The following is a 27,381-nucleotide window of genomic DNA, read 5'->3' as shown; positions in this document are numbered from 1 at the left end:
AATATACACACATATGTCCTGTCCTTCACATTTATTCATAAAATATTATTCATCGGTTTGTTTCCTTTATCGACAACATTTCAAAGTTTGCATTGAAATATTCTACATTAAACATTAAGTCACATTGTAAATATTTTATAGAACTTACTTGCTTCTATTCTTGTACTATACCCCAGAGCTGCACTCACTATTCTGCTGGTGCAGTCACTGTGTACATACATTACATTACTGATCCTGAGTTACATCCTGTATTATACTCCAGAGCTGCACTCACTATTCTGCTGGTGCAGTCACTGTGTACATACATTACATTACTGATCCTGAGTTACATCCTGTATTATACCCCATAGCTGCACTCACTATTCTGCTGGTGCAGTCACTGTGTACATACATTACATTACTGATCCTGAGTTACATCCTGTATTATACCCAGGAGCTGCACTCACTATTCTGCTGGTGCAGTCACTGTGTATATACATTACATTACTGATCCTGAGTTACATCCTGTATTATACCCCAGAGCTGCACTCACTATTCTGCTGGTGCAGTCACTGTGTACATACATTACATTACTGATCCTGAGTTACATCCTGTATTATACTCCAGAGCTGCACTCACTATTCTGCTGGTGCAGTCACTGTGTACATACATTACATTACTGATCCTGAGTTACATCCTGTATTATACTCCAGAGCTGCACTCACTATTCTGCTGGTGCAGTCACTGTGTACATACATTACATTACTGATACTGTGTTACATCTTGTATTATACTCCAGAGCTGCACTCACTATTCTGCTGGTGCAGTCACTGTGTACATACAGTACATTACTGATCCTGAGTTACATCCTGTATTATACCCCAGAGCTGCACTCACTATTCTGCTGGTGCAGTCACTGTGTACATACATTACATTACTGATCCTGAGTTACATCCTGTATTATACTCCAGAGCTGCACTCACTATTCTGCTGCTGCAGTCACTGTGTACATACAGTACATTACTGATCCTGAGTTACATCCTGTATTATACCCCAGAGCTGCACTCACTATTCTGCTGGTGCAGTCACTGTGTACATACATTACATTACTGATCCTGAGTTACATCCTGTATTATACTCCAGAGCTGCACTCACTATTCTGCTAGTTGCATTAGAAGCATTAGCCAAGCTGGCTTTTTGACAAAACAAATTTTCAAATAGTTTTTTCCATAATATCTTCAATTATTTTGTGTATAAAGCTTCCTTGCTGATCATGTGTCTCCGTGGCTACAGACTACTAACACCCTGTGCAGTCAGATCCTGCAGCCATGTGTTCCGTTTTATTGGTGGTTTTTACCTGTAATGTTTTCACTTATGATACAAGAAATCAAAGAAATCTTTGAAAATGTATTTTTTTATTTATAGAAACAAATTACAAAAAAAGTTTAATTGACGTCAATTTATATAAAAACACAAAACTTGAAACATCCTACGTAACACATACAGAGAAGGTGCAATGTTCCCGGGGCTCTAATATTTATTTCATCTATATTGTGTCCATTACAGACAGATACAACATCTGACGCGTTTGTCTGGTTTTATGCTCACAGCCACATTACAACTCGCTGAGCAGTATGGATCCATAACCCGCAGCCATAGAAGTCTATGGGGCCACACCTGAGTGGATGCTGCATTATGGCGGTACTCCACCCAGCCTATGCCGGAGATCTCCTCTGCAACATAGTGCCAGGTGGAGGCATCAAGCACCATAATAAAGAACCAGGTGTCTGCGTGGATCCCTGCTGAGCCATGTGCATGAGAATCATTAATGGGGACTGCAACCTACGGCTGCTTAGTTGTAAGGAAAGTAGAACTCCCATCAGTGTTGTCACTGCCGTCATGTTAGGAGTAGTAGTCTCACAGCTGGAGGACCATAGGCTGCAGACCACCACATTGGATGCAACATCTTGCTACATTTTAAACAATACAGATGAGAAGTCCTTAGGTTAGGAAATCAATGTGCGGAGGGAACAGGCCGAACTCTGGGACCCCCAACAATCAGCACAACTGTAGGGAGCAGGCACAGAAGTCCTTCTAAGAAGTAGCCTGCCTGTATACCTGAAGGGGACCCCCCAGTGCTGATCGCTGGGGGATCCAGCAGTCAGACCCCAGCATTGAAGACCACATTAACAACAGTAAATAATCGTGAACAAAAAAATGTATAAAAGAATTAAAAAAAGTATTATAAACAAGCAATGGCGGCTATAAAAAAAAAAAAATTACACGTAAATATAAAATATAAAAGTACCATGGTCACTGATACGTTGTGACTACAGCCGTGGTTATGGTTCAGTCCTGTCGCACTTCAAGTTTTTGCAGTTCAAACGTAAAATAAAGAATGAAATGAAACCGGAAACACATCGTTTTATAAAATGTTCTCTTCTGTAACGTTGTTTACCACTTTTTTGCAACTTTCGTGGTCGGAGGATTGAGTGTTTTTGCTATCCCCTGCAGTTTGCGCTCCTGCAAGTGTTAGGGCTCGGCACAAGGATTAGCAAGAGGTCTTCTTACTGTAAGGAGACATGTGGCCAGTCCGTGCATTGCGATCCATGATCAGACAGAGACCCATGGATCTCCGCGATCAGACCGAGACCCACGGACATCCACAATCAGACCGAGACCCACGGACATCCGAGATCAGACCGAGACCCATGGACATCCGCGATTAGACCGAGACCCACGGACATTCGAGATCAGACCGAGACCCACGGACATCGACAATCAGACTGGGACCCACGGACATCCAAGATCAGATCAAGACCCAGGGATATCCGCGATCAGACCGAGACCCACGGACATTCGCGATCAGACCAAGACCCACGGACATCCGCGATCAGATCAAGACCCAGGGATATCCGCGATCAGACCGAGACCCACGGACATCCGCGATCAGACCGAGACCCACGGACATCCACGATTAGACCGAGACCCACGGACATTCGAGATCAGACCAAGACCCACGGACATCGACGATCAGACCAAGACCCAAGGACATCCGCGATCAGACCGAGACCCACGGACATCCGCGATTAGACCGAGACCCACGGACATTTGAGATCAGACCGAGACCCACAGACAATGACGATCAGACCAAGACCCACGGACATCCGCGATCAGATCAAGACCCACGGACATCTGCGATCAGACCGAGACCCACGGACATCCGCGATCAGACCGAGACCCACGGACATCCGCGATCAGACCGAGACCCACGGACATCCACGATCAGACCGAGACCCACGGACATCCACGATCAGACCAAGACCCACGGACATCCGCGATCAGACCAAGACCCACGGACATCCGCGATCAGATCAAGACCCACGGATATCCGCGATAATAATAATAATAATAATTTTTATTTATATAGCGCCAACATATTCCGCAGCGCTTTACAAATTATAGAGGGGACTTGCACAGACAATAGACATTACAGCATAACAGGAATACAGTTCAAAACAGATACCAGGAGGAGTGAGGGCCCTGCTGCTCGCAAGCTTACAAACTATGAGGAAAAGGGGAGACACGAGAGGTGGATGGTAACAATTGCTTTAGTTATTCGGACCGGCCATAGTGTAAGGCTCAGGTGTTCATGTAAAGCTGCATGAACCAGTTAACTGCCTAAGTATCAGACCGAGACCCACGGACATCCGCGATCAGACTGAGACCCACGGACATCCGCGATCAGACCGAGACCCACGGACATCCGCGATCAGACTGAGACCCACGGACATCCGCGATTAGACCGAGACCCACGGACATCCGCGATTAGACCGAGACCCACGGACATCCGCAATCAGACTGAGACCCACGGACATCCGCGATTAGACCGAGACCCACGGACATCCGCGATCAGACTGAGACCCACGGACATCCGCGATCAGACATAGACCTATGGACATCCGTGATCAGACCAAGACCTATGGAGATCAGCAATCAATTGAGACCTATGGACATCCGCGATTAGACCGAGACCCACGGACATCCGCGATCAGACTGAGACCCACGGACATCCGCAATCAGACTGAGACCCACAGACATCCGCGATCAGACAGACCCACGGACATCCGCAATCAGACTGAGACCCACGGACATCCGCGATCAGACAGAGACCTAAGAACATCCACGATCAGACATAGACCTATGGACATCCGTGATCAGACCAAGACCTATGGACATCAGCAATCAATTGAGACCTATGGACATCCGCGATCAGACCAAGACCTATGGACATCCGCGATCAGATCGAGACTTCCACCATGTAAGAAGGCCTTATAGCGATCAGTTCGCCTTGATACATTGTTGCTGAGCGCTGATTGTGGGGAGATTAGTGCCCTTATTCGCACTGACCTTTTAATCCCACAATGTGAGACATTTTACGCCCCAGATTTACCCAGAAACACCCAGGACCTCCATGAAATGAGCACTTGGAACCAGTTTGCATGAAGCCAGCTCCTGAAGTCCAGTTTGCAGGAAAAGGAGGACTGGTGGCGGGTGCATTGCTGTGACCACAGATGGGCTCCATCGAGTACTGATACTTATTATGACAGTACCGTTACCACGAGTGCCCTCCAGATACAGTATATATAAAAATCGTTCTATGCACCCCACACAGGAGCGACGTTATGTGCCCCACACGTGGAGGTATTGTGGACATGAAGTAGATATGTAGAAAAATGAGTCGCTCCCTACAAGCCGAAAACCTACAAAAATAGATAGAAAAATACTCGCTCGCATCAACAATTTCATGCCTTATAAAAAAACATTACAAAAGTTTTCTATGAAGAAGGATTAAAGCATCATTGTGTCAAGTATTCACAGTATCGGGTATTACAGCAGAGTGATGATCGGAGCGGAGGGTCGGACCGTGTGCCGCCATAAGGAGCAGCCGCTACGGCGCCATCAGGCAGCAACATGTCCCATCACAACCAATGTAGACAGCTGGCGAGATCTCTCCATCGTCGTGGGTGATGGGCGCCATCAATCTTCTTCATATGCAGAAATGCCACCATGATGGAAAATATTCTTCTTGCTCTTAGCCGGCAGTACCCCAATCTGAGGCCAAAATGTCTGATCCTCTTATAATTCCCCCGAAGTTCACAACTAATCACAATTTCCATAATGTTGCATTGTGCAGTTGCTCAGTTATTCCCTATGGAAATGGATGAACGAACTGACAAATGGGTGTTACCATTCCTGTTGCAAAAAATATGTCACAATCTGACACTCTCTGCACCGATTGGACAGGTTCAGGGTGGGGACACTGCCGCCCCAACTGGTATCATCAAGTGGTCAGGCATTTCCAGGAGGAATAACACAGGAATTGCACAATGCAGATTTATAAGAACAGATCCTTCAGAATTGTTTATTTCATGAGGAATCAGTTACTAAAACACAAATGTCAGGAGACCAGTGGGTAAGGGACATCTTCCTTAGGTCAATGGCACTTACCCCCCTGTGCTTTTATAGGGTCCGCTACAAAGGCTGCGTATTGCTGATTAAGAGGACAGGATGAACGACAGGTATTGCTCATTACTTTTCGATCAAGATTTCCAAATCAATTTGGACTGGGACCTTTTAAAGCACACTCCTAAGTTAAAATGAATGACTTTCCCCAAAGAACACCATTTTATTTCCAGCTAGTTTCCACAATTTCTGCTGATTCAAATCTATGAGTTTTATCTGATACACCGTTCCATAGCCCCTGAATAAGCCTAGAAAAAGGATAACATTCTTGCTACCTGCAGCCACCACTAGGGGGAGCTCCCTGTATACAGATACATGATAAGATCCTGTCTGCAGCCACCACTAGGGGGAGCTCCCTGTATACAGAGATACATGATAAGATCCTGTCTGCAGCCACCACTAGGGGGAGCTCCCTGTATACATAGATACATGATAAGATCCTGTCTGCAGCCACCACTAGGGGGAGCTCCCTGTATACATAGATACATGATAAGATCCTGTCTGCAGCCACCACTAGGGGAAGCTCCCTGTATACATAGATACATGATAAGATCCTGTCTGCAGCCACCACTAGGGGGAGCTCCCTGTATACAGAGACACATGATAAGATCCTTTCTGCAGCCACCACTAAGGAGAGCTCCCTGTATACAAAGATACATGATAAGATCCTTTCTGCAGCCACCACTAGGGGGAGCTCCCTGTATACAGATACATGATAAGATTCTGTCTGCAGCCACCACTAGGGGAGCTCCCTGTATACAGAGATACATGATAAGATCCTGTCTGCAGCCACCACTAGGGGGAGCTCCCTGTATACAGAGATACATGATAAGATCCTGTCTGCAGCCACCACTAGGGGGAGCTCCCTGTATACAGAGATACATGATAAGATCCTGTCTGCAGTCACCACTAGGGGGAGCTCCCTGTATAAAGATACATGATAAGATTCTGTCTGCAGCCACCACTAGGGGGAGCTCCCTGTATGCAGAGATACATGATAAGATCCTGTCTGCAGCCACCACTAGGGGGAGCTCCCTGTATACAGAGATACATGATAAGATCCTGTCTGCGGTCACCACTAGGGGGAGCTCCCTGTATACAATGACACAGGATAAGATCCTGTCTGCAGTCACCACTAGGGGGAGCTCCCTGTATACAGAGATACATAAAATACTGTCAGCAGCCATCACTAGGGGGGAGCTCCCTGTATACAGAGATACATAAGATCCTGTCTGCAGCCACCAATAGGGGGAGCTTCCTGTATACAGAGATACATAGGATCCTGTCTGCAGCCATCACTAGGGGGAGCTCCCTGTATACAGAGATACATGATAAGATCCTGTCTGCAGCCACCACTAGGGGGAGCTCCCTGTATACAGAGATACATGATAAGATCATGTCTGCAGTCACCACTAGGGGGAGCTCCCTGTATACAGAGATACATGATAAGATCCTGTCTGCAGCCACCACTAGGGGGAGCTCCCTGTATACAGAGATACATGATAAGATCATGTCTGCAGTCACCACTAGGGGGAGCTCCCTGTATACAGAGATACATGATAAGATCCTGTCTGCAGCCACCACTAGGGGGAGCTCCCTGTATACAGAGATACATGATAAGATCCTGTCTGCGGTCAGCACTAGGGGGAGCTCCCTGTACATACAGATACATGATAAGATTCTGTCTGCAGTCATCACTAGGGGGAGCTCCCTGTATACAAAGACACAGGATAAGATCCTGTCTGCAGTCACCACTAGGGGGAGCTCCCTGTATACAGAGATACATGATAAGATTCTGTCTGCAGTCACCACTAGGGGGAGCTCCCTGTATACAGAGATACATGATAAGATCCTGTCTGCGGTCACCACTAGGGGGAGCTCCCTGTATACAATGACACAGGATAAGATCCTGTCTGCAGTCACCACTAGGGGGAGCTCCCTGTATACAGAGATACATAAAATACTGTCAGCAGCCATCACTAGGGGGGAGCTCCCTGTATACAGAGATACATAAGATCCTGTCTGCAGCCACCAATAGGGGGAGCTTCCTGTATACAGAGATACATAGGATCCTGTCTGCAGCCATCACTAGGGGGAGCTCCCTGTATACAGAGATACATGATAAGATCCTGTCTGCAGCCACCACTAGGGGGAGCTCCCTGTATACAGAGATACATGATAAGATCATGTCTGCAGTCACCACTAGGGGGAGCTCCCTGTATACAGAGATACATGATAAGATCCTGTCTGCAGTCACCACTAGGGGGAGCTCCCTGTATACAGAGATACATGATAAGATCATGTCTGCAGTCACCACTAGGGGGAGCTCCCTGTATACAGAGATACATGATAAGATCCTGTCTGCAGCCACCACTAGGGGGAGCTCCCTGTATACAGAGATACATAAGATCCTCTCTGCAGCTACCATTAGGGGCATCTCCTGTATACAAAGATACATAAGATTCTGTCTGAAGCCACCACTAGGGGGAGCTCCCTGTATACAGAGATACATAAGATCCTGTCTGCAGCCACCACTAGGGGAGCTCCCTGTATACAGAAATACATGATAAGATCCTGTCTACAGTCACCACTAGAGGGAGCTCCCTGTATACAGAGATACATGAAAATATTCTGTCTGCAGTCACCACTAGGGGGAGCTCCCTGTATACAGAGATACATGATAAGATCCTGTCTGCAGCCACCACTAGGGGGAGCTCCCTGTATACAGAGATACATAAGATCCTCTCTGCAGCTACCATTAGGGGCATCTCCTGTATACAAAGATACATAAGATTCTGTCTGAAGCCACCACTAGGGGGAGCTCCCTGTATACAGAGATACATAAGATCCTGTCTGCAGCCACCACTAGGGGAGCTCCCTGTATACAGAAATACATGATAAGATCCTGTCTACAGTCACCACTAGAGGGAGCTCCCTGTATACAGAGATACATGAAAATATTCTGTCTGCAGCCACCACTAGGGGGAGCTCCCTGTATACAGAGATACATGATAAGATCCTGTCTGCAGCCACCACTAGGGGGAGCTCCCTGTATACAGAGATACATGATAAGATCCTGTCTGCAGCCACCACTAGGGGGAGCTCCCTGTATACAGAGATACATAAGATCCTCTCTGCAGCTACCATTAGGGGCATCTCCTGTATACAAAGATACATAAGATTCTGTCTGAAGCCACCACTAGGGGGAGCTCCCTGTATACAGAGCTACATAAGATCCTGTCTGCAGTCACCACTAGGGGGAGCTCCCTGTATACAGAGATACATGATAAGATCCTGTCTGCAGCCACCACTAGGGGGAGCTCCCTGTATACAGAGATACATGATAAGATCCTGTCTGCAGTCACCACTAGGGGGAGCTCCCTGTATACAGAGATACATGATAAGATCCTGTCTGCAGCCACCACTAGGGGGAGCTCATTGTATACACTAAATACAATAATACAGCGACCTCTTGTGGAGATTGCTGGAAGCAAAAATTTGACCAAATGTGAGAATTTGGAGCTTTGTGTCAGGAAAACTGTGTTCCAACCTTTGTAAAGGTATAATGTAAAATCAATCAGCACAAAAAGTGAAATCTAAATAGGACATGGTGTTAAAATGTTGGCATTCCCTGGAATGCTGAGATCACAGACCATGCTGGGAGTTGTAGTTTAGTAACAGAAGCAGAGGTACGAGGTGAGGTCCGTTGCTCTATAATACTGTGTTGGTGGTCTCACCCTCCGAGGCATAAAGTGTATGTCTGACCCCCCCTCTCTGTGGTGTTCTGAGGCTCCGTAGAGTGACCGCCGCTGCTCGGCCCCCTATTTCACGCCCAGTCCGGGTGGCTGAATGTAATATTGTGCAGCTTCGCCCAGTTGGCAAACACTCGCTTCTCGGTGATGAATCGGTGTCCTCCATACGGGGCGTTCTCGTGTAGGATGTACTCGTCACATTCATACCGTCCTGGCTCATAGTAATGATACGGAACTTTCCGGAAGCCGTTGGTCCTAAAGCAAGAAGGATCGTACAATATAGTTACACAAAATGAAAGAAAACGGAGGACGTGATATTTATTTTACTAGTTTTCCCGGTAATATTTATAAATAAGTCATCAATATCAGATTGGTGGGGTCCAACACCCGAGACCCCCATAATCAGCTGATTAGGGCTCTGAACAATGTTTAGTGGCCGTTCTCGGTACTGCAGCTCCGATCACCTTCACAATGTTAGCAGGGCTGCAGTATCAAAAACGGCCACTACATAGAGTACGGCGCTGTGCTGTTCTGCCTCTTTACACTGGTGCTGATTGGGGGGAGTCCAGGGTGTCGGACCCCAAGAGATCTGATATTGGGTAATCTACCCTATGGATACGTCCTGAATAATAGTAATCAATACAAATTCTTCCCAAAAGGTAATAACCTACACCAATCTATGCACAATGAAGGACGTGCATGTCATAGGCCGCGCTATGGGGTCCTGGAATAGAGGGGCCCAGGCTGACTCGTTCCCACTCACTTTTGTACTAACTGGGGGACGCTGTTCTCTGGAGTCCCGCATTATAGGATTAAATTCAAAGACTGGGGACACCTGTGGCTCCTGTTCACACAGGGTCAGTTTGTCACAATGTATCAATGTTGGGAGCAAGGAAACAATAATAATAATAATTTTCTGTGTTTTACATTAAAGGACACAATGTAACAAACTTTCAGCTGTGAGCAGGACTTTTTTTTCTGGAAGGTTTCAAGGTCAATCATCATGAAGCCTCAGGGGAAAGCCAAGCATGGCAGATACGAGCAGACGTAGCCCAGCGCTCCACTGGTGAGTGATCACCCCCGATCACCGAGGCATTGATGGGGCATTCTCGTGCTCTGTCGTCCTGCAATGAGGGGACTGCCCCTTTAATAAGGATCTTACTTGCAATATGTATCGTTGATCATCCCATAGACATGGATTCCTTCGCAGGCGTCCATCGCGAGGATCAAGGTGAACCAACCAGTGCTGAGATAAGATCCTGACTGCACCCTGCAAGACACAGAAAACTAGGTCAGGGGCTATATACAGACATCCACAAAGAAACAGCGCCCCCACTTGTGCACAGGCCGCGTCTGGTACTGCAGCATTCAAGTAATAACAGCCACTGCCAATAGATAAGGTTGGCTCCGCTTCAGGATGCCAATAGGTATCTGGTCCTTAGAGGCTGAGGTGCAATACCAGACACAACCTATAGGGAAACGTGGCGCTGTTCTACAAACAAAATTTAAACCCAAAAAGGTGGTAAGTTAGAGAATGGTCATAGCTAAATATAGTCAAAAAGATTGTCAAAATGTAACTTTAAAACTAGACATGCCATTTAAAGAAAAATTGAACGTGTCTCTTTTAGTATATACTTGTATCCCTATGAAATAAATCTGCAACATATTTTTTTTATTGTGCTGTTCTTACATTAATACTCCTGGTAATATAGAACTAAATTGAAAACTGGGTGTGTCCGTACGCAGACTGACATTGTCCAATCAGTAAAGCCTGTGAGCGACACTCCCCCCGGCTGATAACACCCAGTTATTCAATTATACACAGGAGGAATAACAGGAACGGCAGGTGAATAGCTGGAGACCTAGGGGTCCTCGGTGACTGAGGATCCCTGGCGCCCCACGTGGGATCGGTGTTCAGCTTCTCTACACCGATACAATTTGTATCTTTCCAGCGGTGAAGTTTTTCATTCCAGTTTTTTTAAGTATTGCTTCAATCTAGAAGTTGTCGCCGGCTGACACCCAATCTCGCCTGGAGGCTGCGGATCAGCAGGTAAATGTAGAAAATTCTATTAGTCTCCCGACCCCGGGATTACAGATTCATTTCCCCTGGAATAGGAATCCTGCACATGAATAGGCAGAAAGGAAAACCTCCCAGAACCGTCCTGGTACCAATTACTGGGTGCCGAGGAGAAGCCGCCTTGCCGGGCCGGGGAGGGCAACGGGGAAGTGGAGGTGATAAATTACTGCCGGTATTCCGTGTCTGCAGAGACGTGAAGAGGGACAGCAGTCTGCGACAATGAACCCGCGCCGCAGGAAATGGGGGTCCGCGGGCTAATGACTGACAGATTGCTGAACACAAAAGGATGAAAAACCCTCAAAGAACAAGATGACAAAGAAAAGAAAATCTGCAGATGAGAAGGCGATATCTGGTGGCGCCAACTCCCTCTGTGTCATCTATCTACAGAAAACAAAAAACCTGACCAGCACCTCCGGAGAGAATAAAGCAAGTGTGAACAGGTGCAAACTGCATAGTAGGCAAAGAAAATATCACGCGGGCGCTGTAAGACGTGCAAACATTATATGAGGGTCCGTCAAAGAAAACCTAGATATGTACAATGTGACAGCGGCCCGACCCCTTATACGGTCACCGATGGCGAACCGCACCATTCGCACTATTACACATGTAGCAGAGCTTGGTCTGGGAAACATTGCAGGCAAAACTGTATATATGGCAGAGGGACACAATGAATTCCCAAGGGGCGGACTGTGGGCCGTGCACTCACAATGATCCTGGATGGATCAGGTCCAGTTCTCGTCCATTCTGCCGTATACAATGACCAGTATCATACAGACGATGCTGATGATCTGCTGTGGTGCATTACTGTGCAGCACGGCTGTATACTCATGTGTTGTCTGATAAGGGGCAGTTGCAATCCTGATCCAGCGATCAGTAGTTACCATTCCTCCGATTTCGGCTCCTTCTTGCACATCCTCCTGTAGAGTTTATCAGAGCGGCTGTGACTTCAGGACGCCATTATGGAGAAGGTTTATTGATGCAGCCTTTTTGTGTCAATTTCCATCACCATCGTGGCTCCCGGCTGGAGCTTGGCCGCAGTCACTCAGCTACATGAATCACAGGCAACGTGGAGACCTATTTCCCCTCCGCTGCCTCGGCCATACTAAGCACTAAGTCGTGCATTAAAGAAGTTTTTCTTCAAATTTCTTTTAAAAAATCTCATTAAAAAGTTGCCAGAGATAAAAATAAATAAATATATATATGTATATATAATATATATTGTGGTGCTACAACCAAAGCAGCCTTTTTCTTCTGAGATGATTGACACAAGGCTGAATTGGTGCTGGGCAGAAGGAAGAGACAAGAGCTACCAACCACCACCAGGCCTTCGCCCACGCTGCTCCCATGTCACTGCCATATTCATCAGATTTTATTGTAATTATTACTTTTTTATTCTTTCTTTTCCAATAAGTGGTCACTACCTACAGCTGCTCTCCTTCAGTCAGGAACATTGTACCCTGCAATTCTTTACCTGCTGAGAGAGTTCATCATGTCCTCCCTGCTTATCATGTGGTCTGTGTGTCCCAGTAAGGTAGGCTGGATGTGAGGTCTGTTTGTCTCTCCCAGTAATATAGGCTGGATGTGAGCTCTGTGTGTCTCCCAGTAATATAGGCTGGATGTGAGGTCTGTGTGTCTCTCCCAGTAATATAGGCTGGATGTGAGCTCTGAGTGCCTCCCAGTAATATAGGCTGGATGTGAGGTCTGTGTGTCTCTCCCAGTAATATGGGCTGGATGTGAGGTTTGTGTATTCCCTCCAGTAATATAGGCTGGATGTGAGGTCTGTGTGTCTCTCCCAGTAATATAGGCTGGATGTGAGCTCTGTGTGTCTCTCCAGTAATATAGGCTGGATGTGAGCTCTGTGTGTCTCTCCAGTAATATAGGCTGGATGTGAGGTCTGTGTCTCTCCAGTATTATAGGCTGGATGTGAGATCTGTGTGTCTCCCAGTAATATAGGCTGGATGTGAGATCTGTGTGTCTCCCAGTAATATAGGCTGGATGTGAGCTATGTGTGTCTCTCCCAGTAATATAGGCTGGATGTGAGGTCTGTGTCTCTACCAGTAATATAGACTGGATGTGAGGTCTGTGTGTCTCTCCCAGTAATATAGGCTGGATGTGAGGTCTGTGTGTCTCTCCCAGTAATATAGGCTGGATGTGAGCTCTGTGTGTCTCTCCCAGGAATATAGGCTGGATGTGAGGTCTGTGTCTCTACCAGTAATATAGACTGGATGTGAGGTCTGTGTGTCTCTCCAGTAATATAGGCTGGATGTGAGATCTGTGTGTCTCCCACTAATATAGGCTGGATGTGAGGTCTGTTTGTCTCTCCAGTAATATAGGCTGGATGTGAGATCTGTGTGTCTCTCCCAGTAATATAGGCTGGATGTGAGATCTGTGTGTCTCCCAGTAATATAGGCTGGATGTGAGGTCTGTGTTTCTCTCCCAGCCTGGATGTGAGCTCTGTGTGTCTCTCCCAGTAATGTAGGATGGATGTGAGGTCTGTGTCTCTCCCAGTAATATAGGCTGGATTTGAGGTCTGTGTATTCCCGCCAGTAATATAGGCTGGATGTTAGCTCTGTGTATCTCTCCCAGTAATATACGCTGGATGTGAGGTCTGTATGTCTCTCCCAGTAAGGTAGGCTGGATGTGAGGTCTGTGTACTCCCTCCAGTAATATAGGCCGGATGTGAGGTCTGTGTCTATCCCAGTAATATAGGCTGGATTTGAGGTCTGTGTATTCCCACCAGTAATATAGACTGGATGTGAGGTTGGTGTGTCTCTCCCAGTAATATAGGATGGATGTGAGGTCTGTGTGTCTCTCCCAGTAATATCGGCTGGATGTGAGCTCTCTGTGTCTCTCCCAGTAATATAGGTTGGATGTGAGCTCTGTGTGTCTGTCCCAGTAATATAGGTTGGATGTGAGCTCTGTGTGTCTGTCCCAGTAATATAGGTTGTATGTGAGCTCTGTGTGTCTGTCCCAGTAATATAGGTTGGATGGGAGGTCTGTGTGTCTCTCCCAGTAATATAGGCTGGATGTGAGGTCTGTGTATTTCTCCCAGTAATATAGGCTGGATGTGAGGTCTGTGTGTCTCTCCCAGTAATATAGGCTGGATGTGAGCTCTCTGTGTCTCTCCCAGTAACATAGACTGGATGTGAGCTCTGTGTGTCTTCCCAGTAATATAGGCTGGATGTGAGGTCTGTGTGTTTCTCCCAGTAATATAGGCTGGATGTGAGATCTGTGTGTCTTTCCCAGGAATATAGGCTGGATGTGAGCTCTGTGTGTCTCTCCCAGTAATATAGGCTGGATGTGAGGTCTGTGTGTTTCTCCCAGTAATATAGACTGGACGTGAGATCTGTGTGTCTCTCCCAGGAATATAGGCTGGATGTGATCTATGTGTGTCTCTTCCAGTAATGTAGGCTGGATGTGAGCTCTGTCTGTCTGCCTAAGTAATATAGGCTGGATGTGAGGCCTCAATGTATCCCGAATGCTGTTCTTCATTAGATTATATATCAGCACAACTGCTATCCTGTAATTATTTATTCTTCACGTGCATTCCTCCTTATCTACAGAATGTTTACTTTGCCCTCCCTGAGACTGTAGATGCTTTATCCCCCCTCCATATTGTGGAAATCTAGGTACCACTCCCACCCCCAGAGAAGGGAAGGTGGAGCAGAGAGCTATGAGATCCAGGAGCAGGAATCCTGACAGATTTGTGTCAGGTGTGCAGAACTCTCAGTAAAGATAAAGGACTTACCGACATTTGCAGACACAAAGTGGTTGAACTTTTGTTTAACAATTTAGAAAGTTGCTTAACTTTGCATTTAGGAAGCAAATGAACAATAAAAAAAATATTTTTTTGTGGGAAGGTGAAGATGTAGAAGATAAATTTGTTCAAATTCTGATAGATGACAGCGTGAACATTTTTCATTTCCTTCTCATATAGTTTGCACAGAATTGTCACAAATCACGGTGTCTATCAGTGAAATATGACACTAATCAGAATAATCAACGATTACACATTAGATGCTAATCTACCTACTTATTCACTGATACTTCCAGGCAGAAAAGAGATTCACGGAAGCCATAAAATCCGAACTTCAGATTTAAGAAAAACCAAACAATAAATAAAAGGGAAACCTCGCAGAGAAAACGTTTATTATTCCCTCACCGTCTGCTCCGATAAATGTCAGAAGGATCATTTGCAAAGTGGAAACTGCTGATATAATGAGCGCCGGCCTCTCCTCATCCTGCTGGGACCGAGACGAAGGGTAAAGGGCAAATCCTCTACAATTCAAAAACTCACAAGGAGCGTGTTCTCCAGGTAAGTTATCAGAAGTTACACCTGTCCATCTGAAAGCTGCGGTGGCTATAAGGGGGGGTGTCACCCAGCTGTCCCAGAGTCCTGAACGTCAGCCCTACTATGATAAGGGGCGCGGAAGCTTTAGTGGCAGTAAAACTGGTGTCTTACAGAACTGGCTAAGAAATCTCTAAACTAGAATATATTACATGTCCATAGATATAATAAATATACATGACAAAGACTTTATTTAGGAGAAGCTTTAATGGGCTCAATAGGAAGGTTTAATCTGAACCCTCCTGGGCGCAGTTCACGATGTGCTGCAGATTTCATTCTGCAGAATGTTCTGTAATCATCCCGCTCGTCTGAAAAAATTCAGATCACATGAATGGAAACCAATTTTCAGTCACAGAAAATATTGCAACAAAATCTGCAGAGAAAGAACTAAACCTGTAGAACGAAATGCAAGAATATCTCCCCCCAAATCCGACTGTAATCCACAGGGACTCCAGGAAACATAAGATATATGATAGATAACAGATAGATAGATAATAGATGATATTATTGGTGGAGCGGTCGGTCGGTGTGAATGCTCTTTATTGGTTTGGTGGAGTGGTCGGTCGGTGTGAATGATCTTTATTATTGGTCCGGTTGAGTGGTCGGTCGGTGTGAATGCTCTTTATTATTGGTCCGGTGGAGGGGTCGGTCGGTGTGAATGCTCTTTATTATTGGTCCGGTGGAGCAGTTGATCGGTGTGAATGCTCTTTATTATTTGTTAGGTGGAGCGGTCGGTCGGTGTGAATGCTCTTTATTATTTGTTAGGTGGAGCGGTCGGTCGGTGTGAATGCTCTTTATTATTGGTCCGGTGGAGGGGTCGGTCGGTGTGAATGCTCTTTATTATTGGTCCGGTGGAGGGGTCGGTCGGTGTGAATGCTCTTTATTATTTGTTAGGTGGAGCGGTCGGTCGGTGTGAATGCTCTTTATTATTGGTCCGGTGGAGCAGTTGATCGGTGTGAATGCTCTTTATTATTGGTCCGGTGGAGGGGTCGGTCGGTGTGAATGCTCTTTATTATTTGTTAGGTGGAGCGGTCGGTCAGTGTGAATGCTCCTTATTATTGGTCCGGTGGAGCAGTCGGTCGGTGTGAATGCTCTTTATTATTGGTCCGGTGGAGCGGTCGGTCGGTGTGAATGCTCTTTATTATTTGTTAGGTGGAGCGGTCGGTCGGTGTGAATGCTCTTTATTATTGGTCCGGTGGAGGGGTCGGTCGGTGTGAATGCTCTTTATTATTGGTCCGGTGGAGGGGTCGGTCGGTGTGAATGCTCTTTATTATTGGTCCGGTGGAGGGGTCGGTCGGTGTGAATGCTCTTTATTATTTGTTAGGTGGAGCGGTCGGTCGGTGTGAATGCTCTTTATTATTGGTTTGGTGGAGTGTTGTGAATTCTGTGGCAGAGCTCCCTCCTGTGGTCACAAGTGGTACTTCGGCTGATTCTCTCTGTGAGCTTCCGTTAGTGGAGGAGAGTGGTACTGCGGCTTCTGAGTTTCCTTCCTCAGGTGCGTGGTGAAGTCGTTAGGTGCTGCTCTATTTAACTCCACCTAGTGCTTTGATCCTGGCCTCCAGACAATGTTCTAGTATTGGACCTGTTTCCTCCTGGATCGTTCCTGTGGCCTGCTGCTCTGCATAGCTAAGTTCCGCTTTGCTATTTTGTTTTGCTGTTTTTTTCTGTCCAGCTTGTCTATTTGTTTTTTCTTGCTTGCTGGAAGCTCTGGGACGCAGAGGGTGTACCTCCGTGCCGTTAGTTCGGTACGGAGGGTCTTTTTGCCCCCTTTGCGTGGTTTTTGTAGGGTTTTGTGTTGACCGCAAAATTACCTTTCCTATCCTCGCTCTGTTCAGAAAGTCGGGCCTCACTTTGCTAAATCTATTTCATCTCTACGTTTGTCTTTTCATCTTAACTCACAGTCATTATATGTGGGGGCTGCCTTTTCCTTTGGGGTATTTCTCTGAGGCAAGGTAGGCTTATTTTCTATTTTCAGGCTAGCTAGTTTCTCAGGCTGTGCCGAGTTGCATAGGGAGCGTTAGGCGCAATCCACGGCTGCCTCTAGTGTGGTTGGAGAGGATTAGGGATTGCGGTCAGCAGAGTTCCCACGTCTCAGAGCTCGTTCTATGTTTTTGGGTTATTGTCAGATCACTGTATGTGCTCTGACCTCTATGTCCATTGTGGTACTGAATTACCTCATCATAACAGTACTGGAGGCCCAAAGTACTAATGATTCTCAATAGAGGGAAAAAAGAAGTTCTGAGACCATTTTTTTTTCTCTGCACTGTGTTTTGCCTTTTTTTTCCCCTAGACATTTGGGTGGTTCAGTACACAGGTGTAGCGATGGACATTAAAGGTCTGTCTTCATGTGTGGATCAGCTCTCGGCAAGAGTACAAAAGATTCAAGACACTATTGATCAGAAATCTATGTTAGAATCAAGAATTCCTATTCCTGATTTGTTTTTTGGAGATAGAACTAAATTTCTGAGTTTCAAAAATAATTGTAAACTATTTCTGGCCTTGAAACCTCGCTCCTCTGGTGACCCTGTTCAACAAGTTTTGATCATTATTTCTTTTTTAAGTGGCGACCCTCAGGACTGGGCATTTTCTCTTGCGCCAGGAGATCCTGCATTAAGTAATATCGATGCGTTTTTCCTGGCGCTCGGATTGCTGTACGATGAACCTAATTCAGTGGATCAGGCAGAGAAGAATTTGCTGGCTCTGTGTCAGGCTCAGGATGATATAGAGGTATATTGTCAGAAATTTAGAAAGTGGTCCGTACTCACTCAATGGAATGAAGGTGCACTCGCAGCTATTTTCAGAAAAGGTCTCTCTGAAGCCCTTAAGGATGTCATGGTGGGATTTCCTATGCCTGCTGGTTTGAATGAGTCTATGTCTTTGGCTATTCAGATCGGTCGACGCTTGCGTGAGCGTAAATCTGTGCACCATTTGGCGGTATTACCTGAGCTTAAACCTGAGCCTATGCAGTGCGATAGGACTTTGACCAGAGTTGAACGGCAAGAACACAGACGTCTGAATGGGCTGTGTTTCTACTGTGGTGATTCCACTCATGCTATCTCTGATTGTCCTAAGCGCACTAAGCGGTTCGCTAGGTCTGCCACCATTGGTACGGTACAGTCAAAATTTCTTTTGTCCGTTACCTTGATCTGCTCTTTGTCATCATATTCTGTCATGGCATTTGTGGATTCAGGCGCTGCCCTGAATTTGATGGACTTGGAGTATGCTAGGCGTTGTGGGTTTTTCTTGGAGCCCTTGCAGTGTCCTATTCCATTGAGAGGAATTGATGCTACACCTTTGGCCAAGAATAAGCCTCAGTACTGGACCCAGCTGACCATGTGCATGGCTCCTGCACATCAGGAGGTTATTCGCTTTCTGGTGTTGCATAATCTGCATGATGTGGTCGTGTTGGGGTTGCCATGGCTACAAGTCCATAATCCAGTATTAGATTGGAAATCCATGTCTGTGTCCAGCTGGGGTTGTAAGGGGGTACATGGTGATGTCCCATTTCTGACTATTTCGTCATCCACCCCTTCTGAGGTTCCAGAGTTCTTGTCTGATTACCGGGATGTATTTGATGAGCCCAAGTCCGATGCCCTACCTCCGCATAGGGATTGTGATTGTGCTATCGATTTGATTTCTGGTAGTAAATTCCCAAAAGGTCGACTGTTTAATTTGTCTGTGCCTGAGCACGCCGCTATGCGGAGTTATGTGAAGGAGTCCTTGGAGAAGGGGCATATTCGCCCATCATCGTCGCCATTAGGAGCAGGGTTCTTTTTTGTAGCCAAGAAGGATGGTTCGCTGAGACCTTGTATAGATTACCGCCTTCTTAATAAGATCACGGTTAAATTTCAGTACACCTTGCCGTTGTTATCTGATTTGTTTGCTCGGATTAAGGGGGCCAGTTGGTTCACCAAGATAGATCTTCGTGGTGCGTATAATCTTGTGCGTATTAAGCGAGGCGATGAATGGAAAACTGCATTTAATACGCCCGAGGGCCATTTTGAGTATCTAGTAATGCCATTCGGACTTGCCAATGCTCCATCAGTGTTTCAGTCCTTTATGCATGACATCTTCCGAGAGTACCTGGATAAATTCCTGATTGTGTACTTGGATGACATTTTGATCTTCTCGGATGATTGGGAGTCTCATGTGAAGCAGGTCAGAACGGTGTTTCAGGTCCTGCGTGCTAATTCTTTGTTTGTGAAGGGATCAAAGTGTCTCTTTGGTGTTCAGAAGGTTTCATTTTTGGGGTTCATCTTTTCCCCTTCTACTATCGAGATGGACCCTGTTAAGGTCCAAGCCATCCATGATTGGACTCAGCCGACATCTCTGAAAAGTCTGCAAAAGTTCCTGGGCTTTGCTAATTTTTATCGTCGCTTCATCTACAATTTTTCTAGTATTGCTAAACCATTGACCGATTTGACCAAGAAGGGTGCTGATGTGGTCAATTGGTCTTCTGCTGCTGTGGAAGCTTTTCAAGAGTTGAAGCGTCGTTTTTCTTCTGCCCCTGTGTTGTGTCAACCAGATGTTTCGCTTCCATTCCAGGTCGAGGTTGATGCTTCTGAGATTGGAGCAGGGGCTGTTTTGTCGCAGAGAAGTTCTGATTGCTCGGTGATGAAACCATGCGCCTTCTTTTCCAGGAAGTTTTCGCCTGCTGAGCGAAATTATGATGTGGGCAATCGAGAGTTGCTGGCCATGAAGTGGGCATTCGAGGAGTGGCATCATTGGCTTGAAGGAGCTAAGCATCGCGTGGTGGTCTTGACTGATCATAAGAACTTGACTTATCTCGAGTCTGCCAAGCGGTTGAATCCTAGACAGGCTCGTTGGTCGCTGTTTTTTGCCCGTTTTGATTTTGTGATTTCGTACCTTCCGGGCTCTAAAAATGTGAAGGCGGATGCTCTGTCTAGGAGTTTTGTGCCCGACTCTCCGGGTTTGTCTGAGCCGGTGGGTATCCTCAAAGAGGGAGTAATTGTGTCTGCCATCTCCCCTGATTTGCGGCGGGTGCTGCAAAAATTTCAGGCTAATAAACCTGATCGTTGCCCAGCGGAGAAACTGTTTGTCCCTGATAGGTGGACGAATAAAGTTATCTCTGAGGTTCATTGTTCGGTGTTGGCTGGTCATCCTGGAATCTTTGGTACCAGAGAGTTGGTGGCTAGATCCTTTTGGTGGCCATCTCTGTCGCGGGATGTGCGTTCTTTTGTGCAGTCCTGTGGGATTTGTGCTCGGGCTAAGCCCTGCTGTTCTCGTGCCAGTGGGTTGCTTTTGCCCTTGCCGGTCCCGAAGAGGCCTTGGACACATATCTCTATGGATTTTATTTCAGATCTTCCCGTCTCTCAAAAGATGTCAGTCATTTGGGTGGTCTGTGATCGCTTCTCTAAGATGGTCCATTTGGTACCCTTGTCTAAATTACCTTCCTCCTCTGATTTGGTGCCATTGTTCTTCCAGCATGTGGTTCGTTTACATGGCATTCCAGAGAATATCGTTTCTGACAGAGGTTCCCAGTTTGTTTTGAGGTTTTGGCGAGCCTTTTGTGGTAGGATGGGCATTGACTTGTCTTTTTCCTCGGCTTTCCATCCTCAGACTAATGGCTAGACCGAACGAGCCAATCAGACCTTGGAAACATATTTGAGATGCTTTGTTTCTGCTGATCAGGATGACTGGGTGTCCTTTTTGCCTTTGGCTGAGTTCGCCCTTAATAATCGGGCCAGCTCGGCTACCTTGGTTTCGCCGTTTTTCTGCAACTCTGGGTTCCATCCCCGTTTCTCTTCAGGGCAGGTTGAGTCTTCGGATTGTCCTGGTGTGGATACTGTGGTGGACAGGTTGCAGCAGATTTGGACTCATGTAGTGGACAATTTGACCTTGTCCCAGGAGAAGGCTCAACGTTTCGCTAATCGCAGACGCTGTGTGGGTCCCCGACTTCGTGTTGGGGATTTGGTTTGGTTATCTTCTCGTCATATTCCTATGAAGGTTTCCTCTCCTAAGTTTAAACCTCGTTTCATTGGTCCGTATAGGATTTCTGAGGTTCTTAATCCTGTGTCTTTTCGTCTGACCCTTCCAGATTCTTTTTCCATACATAACGTATTCCATAGGTCATTGTTGCGGAGATACGTGGCACCTATGGTTCCATCTGTTGATCCTCCTGCCCCGGTTTTGGTGGAGGGGGAGTTGGAGTATATTGTGGAGAAGATTTTGGATTCTCGTGTTTCAAGACGGAAACTCCAGTATCTGGTTAAGTGGAAGGGTTATGCTCAGGAAGATAATTCCTGGGTCTTTGCCTCTGATGTCCATGCTCCCGATCTTGTTCGTGCCTTTCATATGGCTCATCCTGGTCGTCCTGGGGGCTCTGGTGAGGGTTCGGTGACCCCTCCTCAAGGGGGGGGTACTGTTGTGAATTCTGTGGCAGAGCTCCCTCCTGTGGTCACAAGTGGTACTTCGGCTGATTCTCTCTGTGAGCTTCCGTTAGTGGAGGAGAGTGGTACTGCGGCTTCTGAGTTTCCTTCCTCAGGTGCGTGGTGAAGTCGTTAGGTGCTGCTCTATTTAACTCCACCTAGTGCTTTGATCCTGGCCTCCAGACAATGTTCTAGTATTGGACCTGTTTCCTCCTGGATCGTTCCTGTGGCCTGCTGCTCTGCATAGCTAAGTTCCGCTTTGCTATTTTGTTTTGCTGTTTTTTTCTGTCCAGCTTGTCTATTTGTTTTTTCTTGCTTGCTGGAAGCTCTGGGACGCAAAGGGTGTACCTCCGTGCCGTTAGTTCAGTACGGAGGGTCTTTTTGCCCCCTTTGCGTGGTTGTTTGTAGGGTTTTGTGTTGACCGCAAAATTACCTTTCCTATCCTCGCTCTGTTTAGTAAGTCGGGCCTCACTTTGCTAAATCTATTTCATCTCTACGTTTGTCTTTTCATCTTAACTCACAGTCATTATATGTGGGGGCTGCCTTTTCCTTTGGGGTATTTCTCTGAGGCAAGGTAGGCTTATTTTCTATCTTCAGGCTAGCTAGTTTCTCAGGCTGTGCCGAGTTGCATAGGGAGCGTTAGGCGCAATCCACGGCTGCCTCTAGTGTGGTTGGAGAGGATTAGGGATTGCAGTCAGCAGAGTTCCCACGTCTCAGAGCTCGTTCTATGTTTTTGGGTTATTGTCAGATCACTGTATGTGCTCTGACTTCTATGTCCATTGTGGTACTGAATTACCTCATCATAACAGTGGAGCGGTCGGTCGGTGTGAATGCTCTTTATTGGTCCGGTGGAGGGGTCGGTCGGTGTGAATGCTCTTTATTATTGGTCCGGTGGAGCGGTCGGTCGGTGTGAATGCTCTTTATTATTGGTCCGGTGGAGCGGTCGGTCGGTGTGAATGCTCTTTATTATTGGTCCGGTGGAGCGGTCGGTCGGTGTGAATGCTCTTTATTATTGGTCCGGTGGAGCGGTCGGTCGGTGAGAATGCTCTTTATTGGTTTGGTGGAGCGGTCGGTAGGTGTGAATGATCTTTATTATTGGTCCGGTTGAGCGGTCGGTCGGTGTGAATGCTCTTTATTATTGGTCCGGTGGAGGGGTCGGTCGGTGTGAATACTCTTTATTATTGGTCCGGTGAAGCAGTCGGTCGGTGTGAATGCTCTTTGTTATTGGTTCGGTGGAGCGGTCGGTCGGTGTGAATGCTCTTTATTATTGATCCGGTGGAGCGGTCGGTCGGTGTGAATGCTCTTTATTATTTGTTAGGTGGAGCGGTCGGTCGGTGTGAATGCTCTTTATTATTGGTCCGGTGGAGCGGTCGGTCGGTGTGAATGCTCTTTATTATTGGTTCGGTGGAACGGCCGGTCGGTGTGAATGCTCTTTATTATTGGTCCGGTGGAGCGGTCGGTCGGTGTGAATGCTCTTTATTATTGGTCCGGTGGAGCGGTCGGTCGGTGTGAATGCTCTTTATTATTGGTCCGGTGGAGCGGTCGATCGGTGTGAATGCTCTTTATTATTGGTCCGGTGGAGCGGTCGGTCGGTGTGAATGATCTTTATTATTGGTCCGGTGGAGCGGTCGGTCGGTGAGAATGCTCTTTATTGGTTTGGTGGAGCGGTCGGTAGGTGTGAATGATCTTTATTATTGGTCCGGTTGAGCGGTCGGTCGGTGTGAATGCTCTTTATTATTGGTCCGGTGGAGGGGTCGGTCGGTGTGAATACTCTTTATTATTGGTCCGGTGAAGCAGTCGGTCGGTGTGAATGCTCTTTATTATTGGTTCGGTGGAGCGGTCGGTCGGTGTGAATGCTCTTTATTATTGATCCGGTGGAGCGGTCGGTCGGTGTGAATGCTCTTTATTATTGGTCCGGTGGAGCGGTCGGTCGGTGTGAATGCTCTTTATTATTGGTCCGGTGGAGCGGTCGGTCGGTGTGAATGCTCTTTATTATTGGTTCGGTGGAACGGCCGGTCGGTGTGAATGCTCTTTATTATTGGTCCGGTGGAGCGGTCGGTCGGTGTGAATGCTCTTTATTATTGGTCCGGTGGAGCGGTCGGTCGGTGTGAATGCTCTTTATTATTGGTCCGGTGGAGCGGTCGATCGGTGTGAATGCTCTTTATTGATTTGGTGGAGTGGTCGGTCGGTGTGAATGCTCTTTATTATAGGTCCGGTGGAGCAGTCGGTCGGTGTGAATGCTCTTTATTATTGGTCCGGTGGAGTAGTCGGTCGGTGTGAATGCTCTTTATTATTGGTTTGGTGGAGTGGTCGGTCGGTGTGAATACTCTTTATTATTGGTCCGGTGGAGCAGTCGGTCGGTGTGAATGCTCTTTGTTATTGGTCAGGTGGAGCAGTCAGTCAGTGTGAATATTCATTATTACTGGTCCGGTGGAGCGGTCGGTCAGTCGGTGTGAATATTCTTTAATACTGGTCCGGTGGAGCGGTCGATCAGTGTGAATGCTCTTTATATGGGGCCTGATAATCGCGAGTATGGCACACTCTTTCTTGTTGCTCTTCTCTGTCCGCTGCCGTCAGCCATTATTCTCGGCGGCGCTCATTTTCACTAATTATCAGTCTGAGAGTATTGCACAAACTTTCCATTAGGGCAGTCCCACACGTCCAGATAATTCCGGTACCGGAAAAAATTGGTACCGGAATTATCCGTGTCCGTGTGCCCCTGCGTTTCTGTGGCACATCAGTGTGGCACACGTGCGGCACATGTGTGCCGCCCGTGTGCCCACTGGGTACCACACGCACCGTGCAGGAGACAGCGCTAAAGTTTAGCGCTGTCCCCAGCATCTGGTGCTGAAGCCGCGATTCATATCTTCTGTGCAGCAGCGTTTGATGCAGAGAAGATATGAATAATCCATTTTTTTTGTGGTTTTTCATGTATAAAATAAAGGTCCATGTCCCCACCCCCTGTGCACCCCCCCGCTGTTCTGAAAATACTCACCCAGCTCCCTCGTTGGCTGTCGCTGCTTCCTGTCCTGGCCGCACCTTCTACTGTATGCGGTCACGTGGGGCCGCTCATTTACAGTAATGAATATGCGGCTCCACCCCTATGGGAGGTGGAGCCGCATATTCATGACTGTAATCTGCGGGCCCACGTGACCGCTCATACAGGAGAAGGTGCGGCCAGGAGAGGAAGCAGCGACAGCCAACGAGGGAGCTGGGTGAGTATTTTCAGAACAGCGGGGGGGCGCACAGGGGGTGGGGACATGGACCTTTATTTTATACACGAACAACCACAAAAAAAATGGATTATTCATATTTTCTCTACAGCAAACGCTGCTGCAGAGAAGATCTGAATCGCGGCTTCAGCACCATGTGGGGGGGACAGCGCTTACTGGAGCGCTGTCTCCTGCACGGCACACGGACTGCACACGGACCCATTGACTTTAATGGGTCCGTGTAATACGTGCGCTCCCACGAACACTGACATGTCTCCGTGTTTGGCACACGGAGACACGGTCCGCAAAAAATCAATGACATCTGCACAGATGCATTGATTTTAATGTGTCTACGTGTGTCAGTGGCTCCGGTACGTGAGGAAACTGTCACCTCACGTACCGGAGCCACTGACGTGTGAAACCGGCCTTATTTGAATTTCTTAGATTTCCCACAATGAGAATTTGCCGTTCCCGGACAGGTAAACACGTCGTTTTCTATTATCTCCAGAGAAACTAAGTTTTAATTGGGAAATAATGTCACTTATTCCCGGGGAGCAAAATGCCGGATCAGAGAAACCTCATCCTGAGCTCGGCTTCACCAAACTATGAAATCCGCGGCATCCAGATACGACACCCCGACAAGCCGGCCTCATTAGTGCAGCATTACGTGACTCCCCAGTGATCTGCTACCGAGGAATACAAGCCCCCGGGACACCTGCTCGATTTGCTACTTCCACATTTGTTTGGTTGAAGATATAAATGACGAGCAGAATAGGAATATTCTGTCGATATTTTCATTTCTAATTATTTATAAAAAATAAAGAGAACAGAATGAACAAATGGTGGCAACGACCGTGAACACATTGTGGCGAAAACGCAGCTGCTTGTGACAAAGAACTGATACATTACAGGGGCTCTTCAGTATTGTGCCGCCGAGCCATGTGCCTGCATATACTTCTCTCCTATATGTTCCCCATCCCGCACAGCGAATACAGCACGACGCCAGCATTATAAATGCAGGGTACATGGGAGGCCTGAATGAACCAAAAAACATTCTCCACTCCTGGAAGATTTCCACTGTGCAGACATAACAGAATTTACATTTTATATTTTTTGTTTTACCAAATACCAAAACTGAAAAATCTGGAAAAAAAAGAAAAATATTCTAGAAAATCTATTAATCATGCCAGCCACAAATATCAGACATTGAGGAGCTTGTATCAAGTTTGTCTCTTTCCACCAGATAAGCAATAACTTGCCGATTACCGGAGGTCCGACTGCTGGGATCCCTACTGATTCCGAGAATAGGACTGCTAGAGAAGGCAAAGGACACGGCTCAACAATCTCCGACAGCCCTATAGAGAATGAATGGAGGGGATAGTGCGCACGCTTGACCTCTGCTACATTCAGTCGGGGCTCTACCGCGTTCTGTTCTTGAGATCGGTCGGGGTACCAGTGGATGGACCCTCAGTGATCGGGTAATTATCCTATGGACAGGTCACATCCCCTTTAAGGCTGTTCGGCATCTCTAGTATTTGTTGGACTTGCTCACGTGTTGCGTTTCAAACTTCTTGGTCGCAGTCAAGTTGCAATCGCACACGACATGCATTACATTCTAGGATGTAACATGCGATTTGCAACTCTATTAATTTTTGCATTTGCGCTAAGTTGCGGATCGCAACATCGTCACTGATGTTCATTGGATATGACGTCACAATGCCATGTTGCCGTTGTCAAGTCGCTGTCTTCCCACCCGTTATTTCTCTTGTCCCAGTACACGCACCGCCCCAGAGGACGTGATGAGCAGACAATATGTATTCTCCGCACTTCTAAAGTGAATAAGGGAATCTGAGCTAAAGAATCGCCGCCAATGAAGTCTGCGAGCGTCCCGCTCCTTGTGAAGGTCATCCATTGCGAGCAGCACAATAGGCGACGTATAGAACAGAGATTAGACCTAGTTCAGCGTCCCCCGCACCGGCAGCAGAAGTCGCCATTCTTTCACCACACTAAGCATTTGCGTGTGTAATATTTTTTGCGACGCTCTGATATAATTATACTCCACCATCTGCAGCCGCGTCTTCATCCTTCATTTCTTCAG

The 27,381-nt window shown here is 47.0% G+C and overlaps 1 protein-coding gene across 1 annotated transcript in view; it reads right to left on the bottom strand.

Annotated features, from left to right (window-relative positions):
- Positions 1–1,380: 1,380 nt before the first annotated feature.
- ST6GALNAC3 (ST6 N-acetylgalactosaminide alpha-2,6-sialyltransferase 3) overlaps positions 1,381–27,381 on the bottom strand; it is a 225,296-nt gene continuing 199,295 nt past the window's right edge. The window contains exons 4-5 of the mRNA XM_069738303.1: positions 10,420–10,527; positions 1,381–9,512 (exon numbers count right to left, since the gene is read on the bottom strand). Of these exons, the coding sequence (XP_069594404.1) occupies positions 9,332–9,512; positions 10,420–10,527 (289 nt within the window). The 3' untranslated portion in view covers positions 1,381–9,331. The remainder of the gene's footprint in view (positions 9,513–10,419; positions 10,528–27,381) is intronic.

This window comes from Ranitomeya imitator, chromosome 8, assembly GCF_032444005.1.
Source record: "Ranitomeya imitator isolate aRanImi1 chromosome 8, aRanImi1.pri, whole genome shotgun sequence".
Taxonomy (NCBI): Eukaryota; Metazoa; Chordata; class Amphibia; order Anura; family Dendrobatidae; genus Ranitomeya; species Ranitomeya imitator.
The sequence above is the reverse complement of the archived record's forward strand: the minus strand, read 5'-3'. Positions and strand labels throughout refer to the sequence as shown.